At 50.1% G+C, this 26,915-nt stretch overlaps 1 protein-coding gene across 3 annotated transcripts in view; it reads left to right on the top strand.

The window, feature by feature from the left end:
* The first annotated feature begins 249 nt into the window (after positions 1–249).
* The window catches only part of SHF (Src homology 2 domain containing F), a 370,081-nt gene continuing 343,415 nt past the window's right edge, over positions 250–26,915 (top strand). For 2 of the 3 annotated variants that reach the window (XR_015309165.1, XM_086959174.1), the window contains exon 1: positions 250–794. Coding sequence is in view for 2 of the 3 variants with exons in the window: in XM_086959174.1 (XP_086815300.1) it covers positions 273–794 (522 nt within the window). In the remaining variant the exon portion in view is untranslated. The remainder of the gene's footprint in view (positions 795–26,915) is intronic. The other variant, XM_086959173.1, reaches the window with a different exon arrangement.

The following is a 26,915-nucleotide window of genomic DNA, read 5'->3' as shown; positions in this document are numbered from 1 at the left end:
TCCCACACCTTGGTGGGCGCAGAGTAGTACCTCTCACGGCCGTCAGATCTCCCGTATTCCCCCTATGCAGCCCGCCTGCCCCTGGCACCACTGCAAGGCATACCCCCGCTCCTCCTAGTGCCACACTGGCCCTCATCCCACATAAGCCTTCGGCCGCTCGCCGCAGTACCGCTCGCGGCCGCCAGAGGACGCCCTGCCCTGACTCTATCCCCGCGATCCCGGGCTCCCGACCCACATGTCTCCGCTTCCTGCTCTGCAGAGCCGCCGCTCACATGCTGCTGAGCGGAGCCCCGGCGCCCCGCTCCTCCGTGCCCGCCTCCCCGCAGAGCCCCGCGGCCCGGCCGGGGCCCCCGCAGGCCCACAGCACGGGACAGCAATGCACTGCCGGCATGGCCCGCTGGCTCAAGGAGCACCTGGGCTTCAAGAGCAGCGCCAAACCCGTGCCCCCGGCGCCGCCCCGTCCGGACTACCGACAGCCGCTCCCGGGGGGCCCCCGCGAGCCCGCCTGCGCCGTCACCCCCGCCCCGCAGCCGGACATCGTCAGCGCCTACAAGCTGCAGAAGGAGCGGGACTTTGAGGACCCTTACAGCAGCGCTCCGGGGGGGCGCGCCGACCCGTCCGCCCCCGGGGGGGTCCCGGACGGCAGATTCCTGTCCCCCAACCGCCGGCTCATTAAAGTGGAGGCGGAGAAGGCGGCACCCCCGGTGTCCCCTGGGGCCCCCTCACCAGGCCCCGCAGCAGCCAACAAGACGACCCCGACGTCGCCCCCTCCGGAGCCGGCCAAGCAGGACAAGGTGAGCCGGGGCAGGTAGAGATCCGAGGGGGGAGGGGGCAGTGAGTGGTGAGAGACCTACACTGTGTGAGTGACACTTCATAACTACACACATACTTCGGAGCGCCAGGTAACCCCTACGGAGGGGGCATTAATGCTACCTGTGGGGCAGGGATGGCGAGGAGGCCACCCCTACAGCGGTCTTCGGGGCAAGCCAGCCATATAGTTTGAAGAGGGGTAACGTCCCGGATCCGCACTGAGGGTGGGAGCAACAGCCCGATCGAGGGGGGCAGGCTTAGGAGCCCCAGACCGAGGGAGCGGGCACATTGATGCCAGCTGGAACATGTTGAAGGGATAAACTCCGTGCCCAGGGGCATTACTCCCAGCCATAAGCCAAGGACTGAAATGTTTTCGACAGGTTCTACAGTAGGAGCAGTGCCCCCTGCCCTGTGCCGCCGGTGAGGTACCACCATACTAACGCAGAGCTGGTCTGCCAGCCCCTGGATGGGCATTAGTAATGCCTGGATGGTGGCCGAATGCCAGCAGCTTCCGTGTGTGCCTTTAGTGTAGGTGATCGCTGCATAGTGAGTAGTGGCATTGTGCCCGACTTTGTGTACTGTGACCCTAGTCCCACAAACCCCTTTTGCCGTACCTCCAATGACTCGAGATTGGCTTCCCTTCCTGGAAGGTGACACGTTCTAAAGGTCGGGGATGCCGTTTAAATTCCCCACTCGCAGCTTCATCCGGACATAGAGCATTTACCGGCAGCGGCGTGTGAGCACCCCTCTTCCGCGCACGCACACTTGGCTGTTCCTCCAAGAACGTGTCTCTTTGTAACACCGCTTTCATTTACTTTCAGTATCTGCTCGTGTCTGTGTGTAGTCCCTGGGTCAAGAGATGCCTGTCCGTAGCGCAGTGCCAGCGGGCACCCATTATGCGGCGACAACTCTCGTTTCTAAGTGGCTATGGTACATGCCTACAATACTAGTGCCTTGATGTGATATGTTATGTAGCGGAAGCATGAGGCACTACAACCTCAGTAGGTTACGTAAGTCTGATTTCATCTCAGACGTGGACAGTATCAGTCCCTCCATACAGTGAGTGCCTAGACATGACTGGGTGTGTAAACCATGCAGGAGACACTACAGTATCTGTATGTAATATGTGTAGGATGCAGCCTCAAATATTAATCTCTATAGTTGTATGGACTGGTATTAGTAATGCGAGGCAGCCACACGTGTTCTTGGTGTACACGGCCGTGTTTTTGTAATGTGCGCCTAACGTGTAACTGTTGTTTGTGACTAGCATTCGCGTGTGCTATGTTGCCCTTGCCAGCGTTGACAGTAAAGCGCCTAGTAGAATGGTGCTCGCTGATTGTTCGTATTTAGATTCTCTTGTTTTGCATCTGCTCTTGTGAATCCCGTTGACTCTAGTGGGACGTCTTCGTGTTGCCTCAGTCAACAAAGCCAGGCGGTGTTTTGAAGGTGATTGTCACGAGGTAAACAGTGGTAGAACAAAAGCCCCCTTGGTGGGGGTTGGGGAGGAGTTTGGCTCGCGCCAGGGGTCCCCATCCAGCGCTGTTGCATGGGCTGTGGCTGAGAGCTCTTGACTGTGTACTTTGCAGGAGGGAGGGAGGAGGAGGGGCTCAAGTTTTGTCGCGCCACTGGAGGTAAATATTTACTTCCGATCAGGATAGGGGAGCTCAGATCAAGGGGGAAGTCGGATAGGTACCAGACGCCTGCATTAAAAGCTAGAGCGCCAACTATGGGTTGAAGTACTGATATGGGGCCAAAAGTATGCACCTTTTTTAAGGTCACAAATGTCGCAATTTGCAGAGTTTCATACATTAGGAAGTGCGATTACCTAATTGCGATTCACAGACGCATTGGTGAATTTGTGCGAGCTGCGCAGGCACGTTCAGTGTCTCCCAGCCTTCCATCCTCTCCTGCCTGGTGTCTTGACATTTTTATTAGAACCCAGCTCCTTATAATTATTTTGGAATGAACTCCGAATTCTACTGCGCTATACCGTATCTGCCCTTTCTGCACTGCAGCTTGAATGGCCCGTCTGTTGCTTTTCTAGGTTCTGGTTGGGTGTGCGTGACCGAGGTGGGAAGATGGGGTTCGCACTTGTTGTGTTAGTGTTCCACCAAGTCAGAGTGCACAAATGAATGCAAGGGGAGGTAGGGAGTTGCTTGGGACAGGAAGCAGGGAAGGTTCACAAGTCGGGGGCCCTGACGGGGCGTATCCTAATGGGGGAGAGGTGCATATGGTAACTAGGGGAATACCCCTTAGGCCGTTGTTTTGGAGGTACCTTGACTTTAAGCTGAGCCCAATATGTATTGTATTTTTTTAAACATTTGTATAGCGCTTCTTCCTCTTGTCAAGCCCTTAGATCACTTTGTCATCGGCTCCTGTGAGCCATCTCTGAAGAATGGGGTTGTAAGAGCGTTTATTTTGTAATGCATGTGTCCTTGTGTAATGTAACCGGTGCTCAGCTTTGGCGCTTTATAAAAAAGCACCCACCCTGTAGCGTGTCCTGTGTGTGAGGTATTGTTGAGGTGTGTGAGGTTCGAAGCCATGCTCCAAACATGGTGCACCTTGCCATGCTTGGGCATTGTTAGAGAGATGGCACACTCGCACGGCCTTACCAGTTTGCCTGAGTCATGCATGTTCGGGTCTAATGATGGGCTTCCGGGGTCGGAGGTCAATGCGCTGCCTCTTCAGCAGGCGCTGCGCTCCCAGGTTTGGATCCGGGAGAGGAGGTTTCACCGGGTCCAGGGACCTCTGAAAGTAACTGGGGAGAGACTCTTGCAGGAATCCCGTCATCAGCGGCCCTTGGACCCCGGACCCGAAGGGAGAATGCCCCCCGCCACCCACTCTCCACGTCATTATCAAAGCACTAGGCACCCATTCAGCTCCTTGACTTAACCCAGGCACAAAGACTTCTTTTTAGCACTATCCGACAGGAGTGTTCTTAAAACGTCCCTCTGTCGCCATGCACCCTGTCCTATCATATGGCCATTACAGAATTGTCATTGGGACACTTTTTTGTGTTTTAATGTTCCCTTTAGTGGCCTGACCTTTGAAACCAGCAGCGGGCCTCTCGCACCTGCTGCAAATGGCCCCGGTTTGCCTCCGGCAGCTCCAGCATCCCGACAACCCTTTCTAAGCTCCGTTGGCTCGCAGGAGGCATCAATATTTCACGCGGAGCCCAGTATCGCTGCTTGAACTTGCTGTTCCATCAGGCAGTTTATGGACGGCACCATCGCGCTGTTTATTGATTGTATTCTATTTGATTTTGTCTATGAAGGCTTCGGGTGTCACGTTTGATGTGACACACGCGTGAATGATTGATTTGTTAGCACTCTCACTGGTTTGAAAAGTGCTGCTGCCTTGCTCTGGGGAAGGCCTGAAATACGGAGAGTGCAGATCCGTGGCACAGATCCACGCTGATGCATCCACAGAGAGTCCTTTTGGAAGCCATGATCGCAGTGCTGGGATTTGAAAGAGTGCAGAACTGTACCAGCCGGGGCCCCATGTCTCAAGGAGCTCTCAGCCAGCCCCACCTCTTTCCAAGCTGCTCTGTGCCCTTGCTGCGGTCCCCACCGACCACGGGGAGCGCAGTTGATAACCGAACAGGCCTGTTTGGCTCAGGACTCATTCAGTGCTGGTGAAGGCTGGTTGAGCTTTTTATTGTTCCGAAACTCAGTCGTGTTACTGCTGTCAAACCCTCAGGGATGCTTATCTGTGGCCGCATGGTGGAACCCGGCTCCAGCAGCAGATGCGTTAGCCCACTCAGGCACCAGGATGTCTTTGTACGTCACACTTTTATTTTTATTGATTTAATGCATTTTTATTTAGCGCAGATTTTACCCAAAGGTGTCAGAGCGCTTCACAATAGAACCAAGTACGTTACATGAGGAGAATATTACATATTTACACGTTACAGAAACAAACAAGAAAAGGTCAAATAAAAGAATAGATGGCAGTCACACAAAAACACAGTAGGAGGATTGTGGAGTCATAGGTTACAAATTTACAATTATGAAAGAACTTCCTTGAGGGACATTAGTTCTGGAAGTGTCTTTGGAAGAGAAGAGGTTTGAGGTCGGTTTTGAAGGTCCGGTAGAGGTGGTTGGGGTGTCCTCAAGGGCCTTCCTCCGTTATGACTAAGACTGAAGGTAGACCTCGCCAGGTAGCCGGATCATGCCTGGGGTCCATTGTCATTTTGTGCTGAAGGTACATGGGCTTTCATCCCCTCAGGCCAGGCTGCTTGTGTCCTGGGAGTGGGGTTGGCCTGGATAAGCCTCTTCAGTAATGATGCTTTCGAGCCTCAGATGATGAACGCTGTTCCGAAGGCACAGAGGCACCATACCTCGAACGTGGGTATTTAAAGAGGCTCTAGCAACCACTCATGTCACAGGTCTCCTCTTGCACCTTTAACGGTGAAATTGTGTGATCCTCTAAGGGGGGGGGCTTGCAGCCGCTCTCTCTATGACCTCTTGTGATCCTCTACAGGGGGCTTGCAGTCCCTCTTCGTTCTCCTGCACCTTTAACTCTGACACTGTGTGATCCTCTACAGGGTGCTTGCATCCCGCTGTTCGTACTCTTCCTCCTTTAACTCTGTGACTTCGTGTGATCCTCCACAGGCGGCTTGCATCGCGCTGTTGGGCAAGCAGCGCCGCTGGTAGCTCCGTTTGCCCTGGGCTCAGTATTGTGCTTCAGCACACGGGCCTCTAGCCCGGTCCATATCCATACCGAGAAAGAAAGGGCTTTTAATTAGGACGAAACATTTCGGTTTAAGTTTGCCCGTGGCCACAGACTTCTCGTTGGCCAGCCCCACTTGGATTCATTGGTCTCGTTGGTGAACTATGCTGTGGGGCTCTTGGGGCCGGCATTACCCCAAGGGGCAGGGCGCACAGCTGTTGTGATGCGGTGTGTGATTTTCCATTGTAATCTCAGTTCATTCAGCGTTCGCCGTCTTCGCCTTAAAAGCAGCGCTGGCTGTTGTAGCCCCCCCTCGAGCCCTACCAGCATATAGTGAGCCATCGCCTACTACACCTAAAGCAGCCACCATCAATGCCTAGGGCGTCTGGAGACACCCGGTAGCCATTGGACAATGACTGAGAGGTCCACTTTAGACCTGTTTCTGGAAGGTTCGAACCCTAGTAGGTACATTCGGCCTTTCATCCTTCAGGTGTAGTCACATTAAATATTTGTGAATTGGACAGCAACCGTGGTCATATTAGCAAGTACCCTTGTGGTGTTTACTGTAGCATTTTGTCGTTGTTCTGTTCTTCGGAATTGCAATAGTTTCTTTATGGGGGAGGCCTTACTGTGTAGTTTAGAGCTGTGCCTGTGCGAATAGCAAACCCAGTTTCTACTTCCGTGGGAGCCCATGTTCACACAAGTGCTCATTGGCGATCCTCTAAAAGTGGAAGGATCAAACTCCCCCCCCCCCCCCCCCCCCCCCAACCAGTGGCCATTTCCACCCATATGTCAGTCATCCTGTGCCTAAGATGGTGGACAGGTCTTGTCGTGTATGTTCAGCAATGGTTCAGCTTGGACAAACTGGACAACCTTAGGCCAATCTCGCTTCTGCCTTTTTTGGCAAAAGTGGCGGACAAATTGGTCAATGACCATTCTGGAAAATTCTAGCCTCCTGCACCCGGCTCAGTCGGGGTTTCGTGCAGGCTATTCTACGGAAACTGCTCTCCTAAGGGCCACAGAAACCATCAGGCAGGGGGCAGATGCAGGACACACCATGGCTCTAATTATGTTAGACCTGAGTGCAGCCTTTGACACTGTAGCACACTACACTTTGCTGCAGTGTCTAAACAAAGGTGGTGTCTCAGGATCTGCTCTGGAATGGCTAATGTCCTTTCTGACTGGACGTAGCTTCCAGGTCAGGTTGGGTGCGCATCTTTCCAGAGATATTGAATTGCAGCAGGGGGTGCCTCAGGGCTCTGCCTTGAGCCCCACGCTGTTTAATTTACATATGGCCCCTTTTGCAGGGATAGTGCAGGGCTATGGAGTTGGGGTCGTCTCTTATGCGGACGACACCCAGCTGTTGATTTCTTTATCACAGGCCCCGGAATGCGCTGCATCTAACTTCAGGGCTTGCTTTATGGATGAACAAGAACTGCCTCAAACTGAATGGCAGCAAAACCGAGGTTCTGGTGGTAGGGGGCAGTAGCAAGAGTTGGTCTGCGGAATGGTTGCCTTCGAGACTAGGCTCTACCCTCATTCCATATAATGAGGCAAAAAATCTGGGGGGGTGGGGTTGATCCTACACTCTCCTATGAAGGACATATAAGAAGGGTTGCCGGCAAGTGCTTTGGAGTGTTAAAGTCTCTGCGCAAAACTCTGGATCTGCTCCCGCTTGAGGCACGCAAGACCATGGTTCATGCGCTTATAACGTCACGCCTCGACTATGCTAATATTCTTTATCTTGGCGCCACGGAAAAGAGTCTCGGCCGACTACAGGTGCTGCAAAACTCTGCTGCGCGGCTTGTTCTTAATCAACCTAGGAGGGCGGCTTCAAAGAAAGCCCTCACCTCACTGCATTGGTTACCCGTGAGGCAAAGGGTGATATTTAAGACTTTGTGCACCTGCCATTGCATCCTCAATAAAGCTAGCCCAACCTATCTGAGCGACCTGGTCACCAGTTATGTGCCACAAAGGTCTTTGCGATCTATTGGCCCCGGACTGGTGGTAATTCCCAAGGTCCAGAATGCCAGGATGGGCGGCCGCTCTTTTAGGTTCCGGGCGCTCAATTTTGGAACAAGCTCCCTCCTGAAACTTAGGCTGGAAAGTTCTGAAACTAATTTCAGAGGGATGCTGAAAACTCACCTGTTCTCTTGTAGCATGTAATGGCGTAAGGAGGACTTTCTGCCTCTCTCCCAGCGCGGGGACACGCCGAGATGGCGCAACCATTGCGCTTTATAAATGCTTTATTATTATTATGGTTGGTTTCTGTAGTAAATAAAAAAGTCCTTGAGCCAGGTATATATAACACGCTGGATTTTATAAAGCTTAGTTCCAAGTTAGGTTTCAAGTAAATAAGACAAATACCCCACCAGGAGCGGCCTCCCTGCCACTCAGCCTGCCTGCCATCAACTGCCACTCCACACAAGCCAGGCACCCAGGATTCTATTATGTCATCAGGAATTCCAAGAGGCACACCAGCTGAGCAGCAGGGAAGTCACCCAAGCTAAGTATAACAGTTTCATTCACAGCGCGTGTGATGCCCGGTGTGTCACAGCCCTGCCATGCTTGTCCCTCTGCCGCTTACACCGAGTGCTGAACTGACGCGTGTCCACGTGACGGGACAGCGAACGTTATGTAAATCAATTGACTGAGGACCAAGATGTAGCTGGCACCGTGCCACGTGACACCAAGGGGCATCTGCCTTTGCCATGCATGAAGAACAGATTGGCGACAGACACTTTACCCCAGACTGTGGCCTGGCTGGAAATTAAAATGAGCCCTGGAAACATGTTCATACCATTCCCGCTCATTTCCCCCTCGCACTATCTCTTTCTGACCTTCCATTCTTTGCCTCCCTCCCACTCGTCACTCGCTCTGAGCTCTCTCTTTAAACCGCGGGAAGCTGGAAGAAGTGCAGAGGCGCCAGCAGGGCCAAGGGCTTTCCGAAAACCGGCATCTAATGACCCCTCCTACCCCTTCCATCTGGTAAATGTGTTGAAAGGCCGTGAGCACCGCTGCACTCACTTGTTGTACCTGTTCTACAGGGTATTAAACATGACTTTGGAAGTTCTTTAAAGTGGTATGCTTTCCGAAATGTGAAATCCTGGCGCCTGTGCGGTTTCCTGTGTGACCTTAAACTCACCCTGATCCCTATTTACAATAATATCTGCTCCAACTTTAATGTAAGTTAGCACGTTTTTAAACCAGACCATTTTTCTAGTTCCTGCCAGTTTACTCGGGTGTTTGGCACTCGAAGATGAAGCGATCCGGCCGGGATCGCACAGGCTCGATCCAGGTGGGTTTACAGTTCGGGTCTTCTGCTTTTCTCATCAAAATTTGAGCCACTCAGACACGTTTTCATGAAGAGCCCCTCACTCACGAGGATGTTTTTTGTTATGCATTTTTTTGTTTTCAACCCTGAAATCTCTGTTCCTACCTTACAAGCTTTTGTACCAAGCCCGCATCTGGGCCAACAGTTTCCTGGCCCCGCTGGCGAGGACGGCTTCCCGTTCTTTTCATTATTCTCACAGCCAAGGTACCTGCGGGTGAATGCTGCGCTGAAATGAAAACTGCTCCTCACACACTCAATGTGTTTTAAAAAAGAGAGGTAAAGGGACAGGGGCTACTGAAAAACCGAGTTCTGCCGGCGCTGTCTGGCAATACTTGTTCTCAATGGTGACAGCACTTCACCCAAGGACCTCTTGAAGACTGGCTTTACACGTTTGTCGATGCGTGCACCCACGCGTCTGCCCTGAGTCACGTGTTATGACAGCGTTCCACTTCTCCCTGACATGTTATTTCTATTCTTTTGGGAGAAAAAGGCCGTAGCTGCAGTCCTTAAAGTGTTTGCTGTCATGTTACACAAACACACTTACTTTTTGCAGAATTCGAGCCTCTATGGCCTGAAGATTTCAACAGGAAGCGCTCAACCCAGAGAGCTATCTTACAGCTGGATCAGTACCACCAGCTGTTGGGGCCCCCACGCTTAAAGCCGGTAATCATGTCCTTGTTCAGTTAACTTTGTATGTTCTGCCGCCAAACCCCCTCGCCCCCACACCTGTACCCAAATATTTTGGGCTTTGCCCGATCCTGCTGATCTTCCCACAATCCACATCACCTCTTGTTACTTTCCAAAGGAGAACGTTCTCCCTTGGTTGTCTAAAAAGAGATGTCTGCCCATCCACGAAATGCAGACAGGCGTTTCCGGGGCTGTTATTGACAGCTGCCTGCTACAGTGCAACAGTAAAACAAGCATCAGCAAAGCCAATAGGTATGGGTTTAGTGCTCAAATGCATGTAGCATTAGCACATTAGATCTAGATATGGGAGGCAGCCACCAGTGATAGAGAGGGCTATAGCTGCAAAGTAGTCCCTCTTGCAGTCCACTGCAAGCACTAATGTGGAGGAGGAACGATACGGACCAAGCAAAAATATGGTTCACAAAGTCTCAAGCCAGTGACTGAAAGTGGCTGTTTGACGAAAGCCAGTGGCTGACAGCGGTGGAATTCGAGCACAAACTGCGCACATGGTAAGCGGTAAGGTTGTGCAGTAGTATATTTATATAATAATCCTCATAAACCTTGAAGTAGTTGCGGATAAGTTTATTGGAGAATCCACCCTCTGAAGATCAGCAGAGTAACTGAAGAGCGGCTGATCTTCAGAACATGGAACAAATGCAAACTTTCAAAGGAAAACATGCAACAGCGCATGGATGCACATAGCACAAGATTCCATAAGGGAACACAGATCATAACATTCCAAGAAACACTCAAACTATTCTATAAAGCTACCACAGGTTGTGTAGACAACAGGACCTAACTTTGATCTAACAGCAATCAATCAATCGGGGGTTTGTAAAGCGCGCTACTCATCCGTGAGGGTCTCCAGGTGCTTGGCCAGGGCGAGGCCTGCGGAGCAGAGGTTCCTCTTGGGTACATGGAAGGATACTCTCTTGTTGGGGTATTTGGGTCCGATGTTGAGGGATTTGTAGGCGCAGCAGGAGACCCAGCGGTGAAATTCCATGGCTGCGGAGTTGGTGTCAGTCGTGGCGCTGGGGGTGTTTGCTGGAGGGTGGTGTTGAGGTGTTCCTTTGTGACCTTGCTCCAGTTCCATCGAGTCGGGCGCGGACGGGCACGGGTGCGGTGGCGGTGTTGAAGGTGATGTGAACGCAGTGGTGGTCCGTCCAGATGGGCTTGGTGGTGTGGCTGAAACAGATGTTTTTTCCTCCCGTGAAGATGGTGTCTTGGGTGTGACCCGCTCTGTGGGTGGTTGTGTTGACGAGCTTCTTCAGTCCTAGGTTGGCAAGGAGAGTGGTGGAGTCGGGGTCGTTGCTGTTGTCGAGGCAGAAGTTCAGGTCCCCGAGTAGAATGTAGTCCATGGAGGTGATGGCGTGGGGTGCGGCAAGCTTGGCGATGGTAGTTGCGGGCTGGGTGCAAGGTCCTGGCGGTCTGTAGATGAGGGTGCTGTGTAGTGTGGTGCTGTTGTGGGTCTGGATCTGGAAGTGGAGGTGTGCTGTGTTGGAGTGGGGGTCACTAGTGCTGGATGTGGCGAGTCGGAGGGGGGTGTTGTGTGCGATGGTGAGTCCTCCTCCTGGGCGGTGTGGGCGGTCCTTTCTCTGGATCTTGTAGCCGTCTGGGATGGCTGTGGCGATGCCGGGGCCAGAGGTGGCTTTGGTCCAGGTTTCCGTGAAGAAGGCGACATCGGGCGAGAGGGTGTCTATCAGGTCCCAGATTTCGACGGTGTGTCGGTGCAGGGAGCGCACATTGAGAAGGATGCAAATCAGGGTTTCGGTGGTGCGTGTATCAGGCGGCCCTTCGGCGGTTGCGGGAGATATGTCAATGCTGAAGGATCTGCAGCAGGGTCTGCACAAGTCGGCGTGTCTTCCCGGATCGATTGCGTGGAGTGTTGTTGAGTCGTAGCGGTGTGGTCTAGGAGAACCGGGGTTTCTGGCAGTGGTCGCGGTCGGGTCGCGGATGTGTGCAAACTGGCGCGTCCGCTGCATGACCGCGCAACGGTCGCTATATGTAGGGGAGGCGGGACCAGAGGTAGGGAGGCAGAGCGGGCTGAGTGGGGGGCGCAGGGGCAGCACTGGCTAGAACAGTACAGCGAGGGAAAAATACAAACAACACACAGGTATAGTAATGAATGAATGAATGAACCGGTTCTTATCGCGCGCAAACTTAGCCCAATGGGCGTCAAGGCGCCTAAATCAAATATAGCAGCAGTGTCCCCCCTTCTACAACCTTCTCTCATTGGTAAGCTCTCTTGAAGAGGCAGGTTTTAAGAGCCTTTTTTAAAAGTTTTAATTGAGGGAAGGGTTTTTATTTGGATAGGGATAGAGTTCCAAAGCTTTGGAGCAATCACAGAGAAAGCTCTGTCTCCCCATCTGGCTAATTTAGCCCGAGGAACAACCAGTTGGCAAAGTCCCGAAGAGCGAAGATCTCGTGTAGGGACGTAACATGTGAGAAGGGAACCAATGGCGCTCGAGGGGCCTTCTACTAAAGCTCTGTAAGCCAGGCATAGAATTTTAAACGAAATTCTGTAGTGGACAGGGAGCCAATGGAGTTCTTTCCTGGCTGCAGTGGCGTAGGAGGATTTAGGGAGAGCCAGAGCAAACCGAGCTGCCACATTCTGCTCCATCTGCAGTCGGTGAACAAGACTTTTATTAGCTTCCGCATAAAGAGAGTTGCAATAGTCTAACCTTGATCCTACCAAGGCAACTGCGACCTGTTTACAAGCTTGGGGGGAGAGATACCCTCGGATTTTATTGAGTATCCTGATCAAACCCCAGCAAGTAGCCACGTTCTATTGGCTTGAAGGGTCATTGAGAGCGAGATGTCAAATATTACGCCCAGATTCCTGGCAGATTGGGAGGGGGTGGGGCAGATGCCAAGCGAAGATGGCCACCACTCATCAGACCAAGCATCTTGGTCCTTCCCAAAAATCAACACCTCCGTCTTTTCGCCGTTCAGCTTCAGGGAATTTACAGTCATCCAGTCTGCCACATACTGCATGCATACCCTGAAGCTGGCAGCCGATGACCTGACGGAGGAGTGAGCCAGTGACACCATTATCTGGGTGTCGTCTGCGTAGGACACCACCTCCATCCCCTGCGATCTTACTAGTCTTGCCAGGGGAGCCACATAGATGTTGAATAGGGTCGGACTTAACGCCGACACTTGTGGCACCCCACATTGCAAAGACTTAGCAGGTGAGAGGTGGTTCCCAAGCATCACTCTCTGTTCTCTTTCCAGCAGGAAGGAGTTGAGCAAACTCAGGGCCGACCCCGTGACACCAGCTTCCCTAAGCCGAGATGTAAGAATGGCCGGGGATAGGGTGTCAAACGCGGCCGTGAGATCCAACAAGACCAAAACTGTGGTAAGGCCAGAGTCCACTTTGCGTCGGATGTTGTCGACTACATAGGTGAGGGCGGACTCAGTACTATGGTGTTTTCCAAAACCATGTTGCGTGTTGTCAAGGTATCCGGATGACTCAAGGAAAGAAGACAAATGCAAATTAAGATGTGCCTCAAACATCTTGGCGGGGGCAGGCAGGAAGGAGATCGGCCGGAAGTTTTTCAAAAGGACCGGATCGAGGGACGGCTTCTTGAGGAGAGGCTTCACAATAGCCTTCTTCCATACCGATGGAAAAGAACCCTGGATAATAGCCTTATTCATTACCTCAGCCGTCTGGAGTCAGCAAAAGGCAACAGTGAGGCGAGGAATAACAGTGAGGAATAAAAGCAATAAAGCGGAAACACTGGGGAAATACCGGATGGCACCCAAGCGAACCTGAGGCACAGGGTCGGGCTGCTGGCTCAAACCCTGCTCGCAGAAGGGCTCTGTGCTAGTGTGGTCGGCAGTGAGGCCGAGCTGCTGGGGAGAGTGCTGGCCTTGGACCAGAGGTCTAGGTTTCACTTTAAGTATGCCTGCTTAAACCTTTTGCATGTCAGATTTAGCTATTCCTTGACCAGGCCGTGTAACACAAAATTATATTATGAACTAAGCACACACCTCTGATTGCTACCACTTCCATCCTCTTGCAACTCTCTGACCCAGGCAGAGGACGCAGAGGGGATCACACAGGTAGGCTGCAAAGTATGTAGCAGGATGACAGCAGGAAGTTGGTGATGCTTCCTTCCGATCACTACTTGTCCTGGTATCGCAGGAGCCGAGGAGTATTTGGGGACGAGCTATATTGTGCTTCTTCTCTTTTGCTCCTCGGTGCCTGGACGAGACCTTTAGAGGAGGACTACTTGGCACGCAAACACCTACCCACTCATTGCCTGAGTTCTAAAGAGAGTTGTGGGGTTTTCCCCATTGGTTGCTCTGCCTTCCAGAGGAGGTGTAGCAGTAAAGCAGGTCACTACATCATTCTCTTCACCATTACCTTTTAGGTCGGCACTGAGGTTGGCAAACAGTAATTTTCATTCTGTAAGAACATGCACATAGGTTCAGGACCGTAGACGCACAGTTCAGACAGGTTAGGGCATGGGGCTGTTGCTTCTGGTCCCACAGCACAGGAACTCCTCCCATCCTCCCCCCCCCCCCCCCGTTACCTGGTGGTTGGGAGGATCGGGACTGTGACAGGTGTGTTGTTGTCCTGAAGTTATAGACCCCCCCCTCAGGAATACAGAAGGTTTCACCCGTGTGGTCCCGGACGAATAAAGATAAATGCTTGCGCTGAGAGCCGTTTAAGTCCTCAAAAACTGTAGGCTTTTTTGGGGTGCTCTTGAGTCCTTGATTCGCTTGAGTTGGAGCAGGAGGTATCTGACTGGGAGCCTAATTGTCCTATTACCTCTCCTCTGTCGCAAAGTCTGTGACGCTCGGGCCTGGCTGGCTAATTTCTAAGATATCCGGCAGGCGATTCCCTTAAAGAGCATAATTTCCTCAAAGGCACGGGCTCCTGCTGACAGGTTCGACTTGTATTCTCTCAATATACGCAAAGTATTCTCAAAACTCTACTTTGCAAACTCTGAGCTCTTCCGGAGTCCAGGGTTGCCATCAGAGATGACTGACTGAATCGAAGTCTGCCAATCATCTGCATCTAAAGGAAGATAGATTCTTTCATGGGCGGTTGAGCTATTGTGAGCACAGCTGGTGCAGTGGCCCAGGCTCTGGGTGGTAGGGGTCACTGGTGGCTGCTTTATATCTGTCTTTTATTATCTAACCATGTGACCAGGGGACACATATTCCTTACTTGCATAAGGCCTCGTGGGGCTCGCACTTCACACCATCGTTGTTGGCCTGAAGCCAAACTTCATAAATAGTACCTGGCAGAGCATGGCACACTAGGCCTGTGTTGACACTTAAGGTGGCAGGTCTGCACGATGGTTCAGTCAGACGTGCCTGATCCCACCGTCACGAGTTCAAGCCCCCACAAAGCACACACCTAGTTTTGAAAATAAATTAGGCCACACTCTGCATTTGTACCTCATGGTTTATCATACTACCTTGGAACAAAATTCCTAAATTCCTGCCCAACCGGTCCACGTTTTGATCAAACGCGGGAGCCTTACTTTATTCTTTCCTGAGCCTCGCAGACCTAATTCGGACCCAGTGTGTGAGATGATGTAACAGCACAGTGGGTGTGTCCTCGACATTGCCACAGTGAAGCACTTTCAGGTCACTAGCATGGAAGGCTTCCCTAGTGTTCCCCAGTTTGGCGCCAAACGTACTCTCCCAGAGTGCTCCGCGGCCTCCCTGCAGGGAGGGGTCGGGCCTCCCTCCGGAACCGTGAAAGCTGCACTTGGAGCACCCACGGGCCCAGCAGAGAAACAACTCAGACCTTGGCCTCCCTCCCGCCGGACAGCACACAGCATTTGTCATTTTCTTTTATAATTGAAAACCTGACCAGGCGCGACCCTCGCATCACAGAGCAAGACGCCTCCAAGAACAAGTTCCCTTGTTGAATGGAAGTTTTTCTATGAGGAGAACCTTGTGAGGGTCCATTCACGGCAAGGCGGCTCCTCTCTAGTTTTCTGCATGGATCCTTTCCCTGTGTCTTTTGTGAGAGGGTCTGGTACTGCCGGCCCTAAGCCAAGAATGCTTTGGTGTTGTCTTCCCGTAGACCTGTATATGACTGCTATAGATTTAACTCGGATATTGGACTTGCTGCTGGAATACGTTGCTGGGTGTACATGTTATGCATAACCTCAAGCGTGAATTAAGCTAGTTGGGGGTGGTGCATGTGAAATGTACACAATAAGTGGTGACCCAACAAATTGTAGACAAGTTGCTTGTGACTTGGGAATAGTCCGTCTTTTAGGAATGTGCGCCATTAGGGCACACAACCCATGGATCCCGGCCACACCACCCAGGGATCCCAGCCATGCCCTCGGTACTCCGGCCCATAGGATTGGCCGACAAAACTGTGGGAATCTCTTCTGGGGCAAGACGTGACGTCACTTCCTGCCAGGGAAGTCTATTTACGGCACCTTGCCCGGACCCTCATCCTCTCTTTTCTACAGTGCCGGCCCTGGGTACAGTGGACTCCTGTGACTATCAATGCTGGCGCAGGAGTGGAGGAGTTACACAGTGGGAGAGGAGAGAAGTCAGTCAGAAGGGAGAGGACGGCAGGGAATCCTGATCGGTGTCGGAGTTTGTTCTCTTTTCTCCCCTTTCTCGATTTCACCTTGCAGGGCAATAAGCAACAGGACCCTGGGCGCACCCCTGCGGGAGTCCGTTGGGGGTGTCGCGCCGCTGGAGGACCGGGAGCCGCACGGTCTTAAGTCTTACTCGCCCAGCTCGAGGGAAGTGCTCAGTGACGGCTCCATGCGGGGTCGAGTTGGCCCGGTTTGTCGTTATCTATCCATTAAATATACAATCAATGTGATGATTAAGTAGGGCATCTCAGGCTTTGATTACATAGCTCTCGATGGTGTGAGTCAGGTTTAGGGTTGGGCCTAATAGGCTTGAGGGGACCACGTTGCCTCGGACATTGGTTGAATGCTTTTTTCTGGGGCGGAGAGATCGATGGTTTGCGTCGGGGGTCTTGGTCGGGGCATTTTCATGTGGAAACCTGGGCATGCGGGTGACCAATTTCTTTGGTTAGTAGTTGCTTGTCCTATGTGGCTTGCATAGGCCAAGGTCAAGAAGAGTGGTCCCCACCGGACTGTTTATGGCTGGGCTATTGTGCTGTAAATACGTCATGCTTGGGATTCACAGGGCGGGATTTCCCCCTCGCTTAGCCTAGTTTTGGGAATCTGGCCCTCCTGTTCGTAGATTGAGGCAATGGCTCTGTGGTTAACACTGGTGTCAGGGGTATGATATGGCAGAATTTTTCCGCTCAGAGGAGGTATACACTAATTCGCACTGTTTTGGCAATCTCACAGGAGTGGGCGCAGTGAGCAGCACTTTATGTTTGGGACATTGGGATTCAAATCGTTTTTTCTTTGCTCCGGATGCGGTCCTGAGCTGGCGCAGCTATTGAGGCTTGTGTTGACCAAGCTGGGGGCGGGTGTTATTCTGGTGGCACAGCCTCCGAGCTAGATTCCCAAACAATCCCTGGGCAGTGTTACCTCCTGTCGGGAGGAGAGTTGGGAGACAGCCAGCTCGCTTGTGAACTCGTCGGGACCTCTAGCATCACTGCATTGTGCCCATTCCATTGCACTAGGGAGGGCTGTCCAGGGTCCCAGAGGCGCTGCCGGCTCCAGAAGTAGCGCCAACGGGCTCAAGGAGAAGGACCGGTTCCCACAACAACCTAACGGTGGGGTGCTTGCGTCAGTAGCTAAGTGAATTATACCAATTTTTTCTTTGATCCAGATGCTCCATTTTTTAGGGGTAGTTCAAGATTTGTGGAGGCAGGGGGAGTCATTAGTGAAGGTACGAAGGGCAGATTCGGCTTCTCGGACAGAGGATTTGGCCTTACGGCTAGAGCGATTGTCCACGAAGCTGAGGAGCCGGGTTTGAGATTCAGCAGGAATGCTCAACAATTTGCGATTCTGGACAAATCCCTTAATTTTGCCTTTTGCGTTTCTTTCTGTAACGCAATTGGTGCTCATATGAATTGCTCTGATAACCCTATTTCTAATCGGTTTTGGTTTTAATATTTTGACAGTGTTGCTAGGGAAGAAATCGTAATTGTCACACCTATGATATTTAACCCCAGCAAGATAGTCCAAGCATAGGGCATTAAGGGCGGGGTATCTGGGCTTCATTTCAACAGTATTTTTAGATAGGCCATTGTAGAGGACCCCGTGATTGGGTTCGAGTTTCGGCAGGGAAAGCTCAACATTTTTTGATTCGGGGCAAATCACTTAATATCGCCTTGTATGTGTCCTTCTGTAGTGCAATTGGTTTATGTAAAGTGCTCTGAGACCCCCATTGCTAATCGTTTTTTGGTTTTAATATTTTGACTGTGTTGCTTTTGAAGAAATCTAAATTGGTCACACCTATGATATTGTACCCTAGCGAGATACTCGAGGCTCAGTACATGTAGGGCGCTGTAGCTTGGCCTCATTTCCACAGGGTTTTTAGATGGGCCATTGTGGAGGACTCCGTGATTGGGTGGAACCAACAGAGTTTGAGGTAGAGTAGGACAGCAATAATGACAAGCACCCAGCTAAGCAGCTTATTAGTGCTTAATGGGGTGGTTGGGTGACAAAGAAGGGTCATGCTAGACATTTAATTGGTGGTTGTGCACACAGCCAGCGTTATATTGCAAATATGCTGGCTGCTCATGCGGGCCTCCCTCACATCCCGAGTTTAAATGCATCGAAAGCGAAGGGAAAAGACTTTAAGCCAGCCAATTGGTACGACTTTACCTACACCAGTGGCTATCTACCGACTACAACATTGGCTTGTCTTGTACCCTAATAGAAAGGCTGCACAGTTGCTGTGACATTGTTTCACGGTGGGTTTGAGTGTATCTCTTTGGAGCATTGTAGTTCTGTACTACGAATGGTTCTTCACTTTCAGGACTGGTCACAGACATTGTGCATTATCTTCATGATGGTCTTGTCATGGGTCCACCTGCTTCAGGAGCTTGTGGTTTGGCGCTAGAAGAGCTGAACAATAGGCCCAGCTACATGCCTGTCCTGTTTTTTTCTTTGGAATAGAGATGCACAAGGGCTGTCGAGTTCAGGTTGCCATCCAACAATGGGCGAGCCTTTAGCCAAACCACTGATTCGGCACTAGAGGAGGGTACCGGGGTGACGCTACATTAGGTCCAGTTGCCTGTGGAACAAATTCCCATTCTCATTGGGCATGGCCCTCCCCTTTCCCAATTTTATAGTTGGGCCAATGATTAATCAAAAAAATACCACTACATATGGCAACCGGTTGAGGTGAAGGCAGATCTGGCAAATATTCCTTGGGGTGTTTAATCCAGCTGTACTTTGGCCAACTCACACCCGCCCCCCTTCTAGTGACAGCGTAAGTTAAGACCTGTACACTGATGCAGCTGGTAATACCAGTCGCAGGACCATACTTGGACACCAATAGTGCATGGGTGATTGGCTGGCTGACTTGCGTGAGGACGGGCCGACCAGAAATCTTGCCTTGGGTGGAACCTTTTTCCCATTGTTGTGACAGTCACCATTTGGTCTGACTTTTTCTGGAACAGATCAGAAGGTGTTTAGTAAGACCGCTTGTTAGTTGTAGGTGCGATTAACAGTCAAGCAGCGTCATGTAGGCGGATATTCAGGCTTTGGAACTTCTTGCCTTTGCATGACTTTAAATATGGGGTTTATGGCCACACACATTTCAGAGGTCCATAATCAGGCAGCTGATGCCTATCTCGTTCAAGTGTTAATGAAGCTCGGGTTTTTTCACCCTTCAAGCAGCGGCTCAGATAGCTATGTTCCCGACATCTCATTGGTGGATTGAAGTCCTGCATTATCGCAGTTGGTAGGACCTCGTCTGCGAGCGCACACAGAAGTCATGCCTAAAGTGCTTAGGGCGTACAGGGCCCTTGTGTGTCCGCGGGTGATGAAATACCCCCTTTTTTCACTGGAGGCTGCGTGCAATTATTGGGATCACAAAGCAGACTGAGGTCTTTCGCAAGAGCCCATTGGATTGTGATCGGTTTCTTCACAAAGCTTAGGGTCATGCAGAATGAGGGCAATTTCTTCTTGTTGATAAAGATGTAAGCAGGAGACATGTTGGCTAACCTCCACTTATTGGCAGGGGCGGATTGGCAAGGCGGGCATTCGGGCATGGGCTGAAGGGCCGGTGCCTCAGTGCCCTCTGTGGGCCGTTTTTTTCTCCCCTGTCCCAGTCCACAGAGAGTGGACGAGGAAAAGGGAGAAGAAAAAAAACGTCCCACAGAGTGCATGGAGACAGACAGAGAAAATGAAAGCAGCCTCGCTGTGCGGCCAGACAGCGATTGTCAGCTGTGGCCTCTCCTTCACCCCTGCCCTGCCAAGCAATCAAGCTGAGGCTGGGCTGGGGAGGGGTGATTGTTTGCTGCAAGAATCGGCCTCCCTGGGGGCCAGGTGTTTCTCAGGCCTTTGAGCCATTTTCACCTCGAGCCCCATGTAGCCCAGAAACGGTGTTAGTCTTAGCACCTCGCCCACAGCCCTTCACATTCAGGGCATAGTGGACGAGGAAGAATGGGTCTTGCTGTGGGGGCCAGGTGATGATTGGAATTTTTTTTTTTTATTTATTTATTTATTTATGCGATTTTTATATAGCGCAGACTTTACCCGAAGGTGTCAGAGCGCTTCACACAAGGAACAGCAATAATACATGAGGTGAAAAATTACAAGTGGACAAATTACAAAAGCAAACGTTAAGTTACATGAATCAAAAGTGACAATAGTGAGCCACCTAAATACATGAGGTAGCAATCGGTACATTACAGGAGGAAAAAGTGATATGTGTGCAGGTTACAAAAGCGTTCAAAGTACAAGTAGAGGTATAATACTGCAATAAATGGCAGACACTCCAGCACAAGAACAAACGTTACGTAGGCAATGGTGACACTTGTGCAAGTATCTAAAGCAAACAAAAGTGAGAGGTAGCATACAGTGTGATACCAGAGAAAAGTGACGTGTGCAAGTTACAAAAGGGTACCATACACAGGTACAAGGGTAATACTACAGTAAATGGTAAACACTCAAACTGCCAGAACACACTGGGAAGGCACTTCCCAATCACCAGCTTCAACTCAGCCTCCCCCTGGCTACCTGGCTACCTTGGATGACCCAGAAAGCTGTGTTTTGTGCTCCCCTGCCAGGACATTTTCCCGAGGCCTGGAGGGCTGATTTATTTACTAATTGCAGGGGCCTTACCTCTGTTCATGTGCTCCTGAGCTGAAGGTCTGGGGAGGGCTAAGTAGGTTAGTAATAGCAGGGGGTTTGCTGCTTTTCAGGTGCTCTTGTGCTGGAGGGCTGGAATAATTTTGTGACAGAAAGGGGCCTTGCTATTTTGTTTTAGTTGCTCAGCATGTAGGCCATTGGCACCTTGGCCCTGTGTCCTGTGCAAGAACAGTATCCTTCCACTTTCATTCCTTGTCTGTGCAAATAGAGTTTCATGAAAGGGCACGCCCCTTGAATGTGGGCCTCGCCCCTTAAATATGGGCCACGCCTCTTGAATGTGGGCCACATTTTTCGTCAGTGCCCGGGCCGAATTGTGATCCCAATCCGACCCTGCTTAGTGGGTCAGTTCTCCAACGAAATTACATTATTTTCCACAGCATGTTTTGTGTCATTTTAGGGGGCCTTCACAGGGATCAAATTGGTAGGGGCATCGTGACTTGGCACGCTGGAGAGGTCTGCAGTTCCTGGAGACTGGGATATATGCAGACAGGAGGTTCAAACATGACCCTACTTGAAATGGGACGGTAGTGGAGCTCAGACCGACAAAAAGGGATAGAGTAGGCCTGTTGGTGCTCATGGGGGTGTACGTGTCCATCCGTCCTCAGGTTCAAACTCATGCATGGTTTGTTCTTGGCATATTGGGGACTACATATCTCAGCTTGGGGATGGATCTAGTCGGTTACTCAAAGCAGAAGTGGGGCTGGGACATGCTTAGCGGGCCGCATAGTTCCCCAGACGATATTAAAGTAGTATGTCTTCCAAAGTGGTGCAGATGCTGGGTCACTTGTTTGTGTGATGGCCACTTACGATTTTCAGAAGCTGCAAAGTTGAAGATGGTGGGCTTCGAGAGTTCTTTCGTTTGGTTGATGTTGGGGCCTTCAGATCTCACACATTCGCCAGCTGGTGGAAGACTCCCCGAGCAATGGGGGGCTGCAGTGCCCAGGCTGGTTAATCCTACATTTAGGCGGTAATGATATGTTTGTGCTGGAACACAGGGCCGCGAGGGATGCTCTGTTGTCAGGATTCGCCCGGTTGGATATGATGTGTCCAGGATGGCATAGTCTCATAGTGCCATGGCGTGAGTTGGGGCCAGGACTAGGGTCAAGGGCCTTTTATGATGTTTTGGTCAAGTTCCTTGAATGCCGGAATGGCCTAACTGCGTCTGGGGCAGGTGCCGTCTTGGGAATACACCCACAAATTACTCATGGGGAACCTATGTTGCACAGCAGTGGTGTGCATATGTCTGAATTGGACTCAGATTTGTGGATTCATGGCATTTGGGTCTGACAACGCCATGGACCTGTTGATCGATGGAATTTGGTTGTTCAGAAGTTATCTTGTGGTAGGGAGGGCGAAGGACGGGTTGGCCCTAGTCGCCCTTGTGGCGGTAAGCAGGCCACATAAATTGCCTTACATTAAGGGGAGTCCCCCTGCATACTCCCTAGGCCAGCACTGAGGGAGAGAAACGGTAAGCTCACCGCAGCGACAAACGGGACACCGGCTGGGGGCAAGGGTGCCAGGTTACAAGCTACGGCATGGGGCTGCATTCTCTGGTTATACCCTATGAGCCCCCTTGGGCAGCCTGGTGGTGGAGGGGTGGTCCCTAGGGTTGCGGACAATGAAAAGATGGCAGGGGCTCACCTCTCAAGGACGCAGGTGGGTTGCGCCTTGCGTGGTTCTCAGTTGGGGGACGCGAGCCAGAGGGCCCCTTAGTGCTGGAGCGATAGAGAACATTCTTTGTATATAAATTAAGTCTGCCGTTTCTGCTGATGGTTCATGATGCTATGATCAAATGTAAATATTATTTTAGTGATCGAATTTGATAAATCTATATCTTATGGAATGTGACTCTTAGTTATATATTGTCATGTTTATGTGTGATGGTTTGTAATAAACATGTCCTCTTTTACGCACAGCTCTTGTAATCCAGTCTTGATTTGTGGGTTCTGATGTGGGCAGGCTGGTAACAACTGGGGGGGGAGTCCGGGTCCTATGTTCTGTGGTGTTTAGTGCAAAGCACTTTCTGGAATGTTCTTCTTTTTGTGTGGAATGGATTCCTTCTTTTTGGGCGTAGAGACCTTGTGCTACAGAAATGCTGGTCTCCAGAGCATGGCACTTAGGTTTAGGTTTGGAAAGAGGACAACTGCTACAGTGTTCTAAAGTTGTGTCTGACACATCATCTCCTCCGATCTAAAGGGAATTTCATGCGCTCCAACCGCCATTCTTGGAACCTTCACTCCCCAACGTTCTGGGGCCAGAAAACAGCTGAAAGTTCCACACCGGGAGGAGGGAATGAAAGGCTGGGTGTATCAGACAGGATGATGTGGCAAAGGATAGAACGCTGGTAATGCACACCTGCCAAACATCACAGTGAAACTGTGTTGAATTCTTCTAGCAAATAATCCCTATTGAAATGGGGAATACCACCAAGAGACTCGAAAACAGTCTTGTGGCATATTTTCTTTTAAATACGTTTTATTCATTCAAGTGGAGAAATTACAAGCTTATTCCATTTCATATGATACAAATACATATATGCTTCGCCATATACTGCATGCTTTTTCTAATTAAATCCACAATTGAACGTAAAAATCCAGTTCTTGAATAATTAGTGTAAGCTAATTTCTTACACTTTTTTTCATAGTTTTTTTTATTATCCTTCCTTAAATTCTTGTCGTTTTGCGATGCATCCATACCTCAGGCTCTGGAAGTTGAAGGTCGACTAAGGATCCGATCGTTTTAATTTTAGTACAAGAGTCAAGCTGTGTAACAAAAATACGAATAGTGAATAAAAAAATAGGGTCCCCAAGATCTTTTGTGTATTTTTTAGGAGTCTGATGTGGGATTGCCAAATACCAAGGCTACCTAGTCCTGATTCCACTGTAAGCAACAACAGGGGAACACCCAATATGGAAACATTGGTTGCAAGATAATAAACAAACAGTTCCTTAGTAGAATAGTAAGCGATGATTGAATCAAACAAAACAATCTATGTCACAAACTTCATTACAAAAGCTGCTACACAGATGTACTATGATTGTAATTTATTTAGGACTAGTAATTAGTGACACACGTGCTTGGTACTCAGGTGATTTGCACATGGAGAATAAATACGCAAATAGTGTGATGACAAAAGGCGGACACATATGACTCCAACATTCTTATACAACGTTATATGCCATAGATTTGAGAGTTATGACTTATATTAACATTATTGCAAAATATTTACTTTATCAATTGTCTATGGCGTTGGGACCCTCTATAATGTTGGGTCTTCACCAGGACTACAAATGATATTATGAGTCAGACGGTCAGATGGTGCTAACCAGGGCACAGTCACATTTCCAGCCATAAGAGTCCTGGCCATCTTTGCTTGTGAACCACCAATTTCCTTACGGTGGGTAGGTGACGAGGGTGCAAACAGGTACCTGTGGTGGCTGATGTTTCATTTCATGGATTGTGTGCCTCGAGGATTCCCCTCTGGTGCAAAGGACAAGCTTTACTCGCCTTCCTGAAACCTGTGCTGGCTTCCAGTCCTGGGTTAGTTTTTCCGTTGCATAATGCTGGCACGGATCAGCGCACCTCCTGCCAGGCCTTCATATCTGGCTCAGAGTCGGTATAACGTTTGCTCCTGAGCGTGTTTCTACAGGTCCATCACAATGAGGCTGTGGTACTAACATCTTCCTGATACACTCTGGGCTGCCCTCTCCTCTTCGAAAACCAAGTGCGCCTGCGCAGTCGCTCGCCTCAATTTACTCTGGGGTTGAGCCAGCCTTTGTCCTGAGAAAGATTAACCGTGTAAAGTGGCAGCTTACCCTTGAAATGCACTTGCAAGTCTAAGGCTGGTGTACAGCTCGGCACTTATTTTATTGGAGCAAAGGGGGGAGTGTGAGTAAATCAGGAGGGGTTGATGGCGCTATCTTCTATGCAGTGGACCTGTATGTGGTGGGTTCAGCGCCTGCTGCAGAAGGCATTGTGTAATTGGCAGGGCTACTTCTGTCTCTAGCTGCTCCAAGGTGGAGGTAATGAGCGTCACAAAGTTTTCCAGTGGCACCATCATTCATTATTCAAGTGTTAGTTGACTTCACAATATTTACAGAATCTTTGTTACCAGGGAAAAGAGTTTAGGTAGTTGCGTGAGAATTTTTTTCGCCAGAAGTTTTATATTTTCTAAATAAAACTGCAACTGACCGCGTGGTCATTAAAAAATATTTTTGGGCGGGAGTGATCGGGGATACAAGGGGCTGTAAATAAAATTGGCAGGGGTTTATGAAAAAAGAAAAATAAACGTACCTTATTGCCGCTTCTCTCCTCTGCTGTGGGTGGGAACACCAAGAACCCAGGCTCCCATAAGGCAATCAGCATTGTGATTGGTCTAAGCGCCGTGGTTCGGGGTTAAGACGGGAACTGGGACCCTGGGCATGTTCTCCGCCCAGGCTGTAATACAGCCTGGGTAGAAAACATGCAAAGTGCGCATGACTGTTCGGCCGGCCCACCACTCAACCCCCTGCTCCTTGAACAGCCCCGCCCGCAAAGCTGTAGCAGCAGGAACAAATAAAATGATTATAACATCGAGTTATTATCATTTTATTTTTTCCTTCATTTACGCTGCTGTGGGGCGACGCTCCTCTGCCTTGCGTAGGAGGCGCCACTGAAAACTGTTAGGGCACCTTTCGGGAAATAGTGAAGGTTGTACATGTACATTCATATTAGTGTGTGTACCAGATACATATATTATTACTGTAGTTTGAGCTGTACACAGTTTTTCCTAGGGACGTTCCAACACTAGGAAGGATGAACATAAAAAAACAAAGACTAAATGTATTTTAGTGGCTCAGTGGACAAATGCATTCACCTTAGGGATCTGTGTTGCCCAATGGGTACAGGTTTAAATCTCAGCCTGTCATCCTTCTGAGGTCGGATACACATCTGTTAAGCATGATCCTCCTCAAGAGATGAACTTGCACTTCAAAAACACATGTGATGTGATTTCTGTTTTACGAGTAGCCAAGGTCTAAAGCATTTTCTAAATCCTGCATGTGAAGTATATATGCTTTCGTAGATGAGTGAAGATTCCATAGTTTAGCAGGAGATACTGAAGGAGTGCTTCTTCCAAAGTGGCACTTTTCAACTCTTGGATCCTTCAGTAGATTAGCACTGAGCAACCTAAGAGAACTGGGTGGAGCTTGTCTGGTAAATGTGGCTTGCAGAGGTGGGGCTTAAGTCTTTTTAAAATGTTAAGTCTAGATCTCGCCAATGCATACATATGCTTAGTCATGTGTGGTGCATACATTGTGAACTTTATTTCTTCTAGATGCTCTCTGTTAAGGCAGATAAGGGACATAAAGCGGAGTGCCCCGTATCGCACGAATCGCTTACCTGGGAGAAGTTGGGTATAAAATCCAACAGAGGTGTAACAACTTGCTAGTAAATGATGGGCCAATCTCCTCTCCCAAGGAATCACTAATGACAGCCCTCTGCATGTAACATGCACTGCACAGCAGCTCCAAGCACTGATGCTGCATAAAGCCACAGGGCCATCTTTCACAAACAATTATACATCTGTAACACCTCTGCATTTGGCGGTGTCGTTGGCACGGATTCCACTGCAGTACATCTTCCTGGGAAGATACTGGCTACGAAGCTTAGCAGGATAGCGGCAAGAATTACCATTTAAGGACAGAAATTCTAGCTTTAATACACATAAATGTTGATAATGAAAAATGTTCACGCTCCAATATCAACGCCGTGTTTTTTTCTTTCAAATAAAGTTCGGTGTGCTAGAGAATGATAATGGTTAATAACCGTAATCCTTTTTGTACGCTACTTCATTTTGAAAGTGTTCCTGTTTCTAAGCGCTGTAAATAGCACGTGGCACTATTACCCAATTTAATTTTACTCACAGGAATGGTTACGTGAAGTCTGTATTTTAATGGTTGTTATGGTTTCTTAATGGTTTTTAATGGTTTCTGGAGCACCTTGTTTGAGTGGGTATTTGAGCACTGCAGAGCCCTCCCGCCGCCTAGGTTCATGCAGTAACGCACACTTAAACATGCCAGAAAGTGCAGCCCGCCACTTCCCGGAGGGCCAGTGACGCTGCTGTACAAGTGCTGTTAATGTCAAATAAACAGACTTTTCAGATTCTGAGGGGAAACGTGTTAAGCGAGGGCGTA

Source organism: Lissotriton vulgaris, chromosome 2_2 (assembly GCF_964263255.1).
Source record: "Lissotriton vulgaris chromosome 2_2, aLisVul1.2, whole genome shotgun sequence".
Classification (NCBI taxonomy): Eukaryota; Metazoa; Chordata; class Amphibia; order Caudata; family Salamandridae; genus Lissotriton; species Lissotriton vulgaris.
Note: the sequence above shows the minus strand (reverse complement) of the source record. Positions and strands in the feature narration are given on the sequence as shown.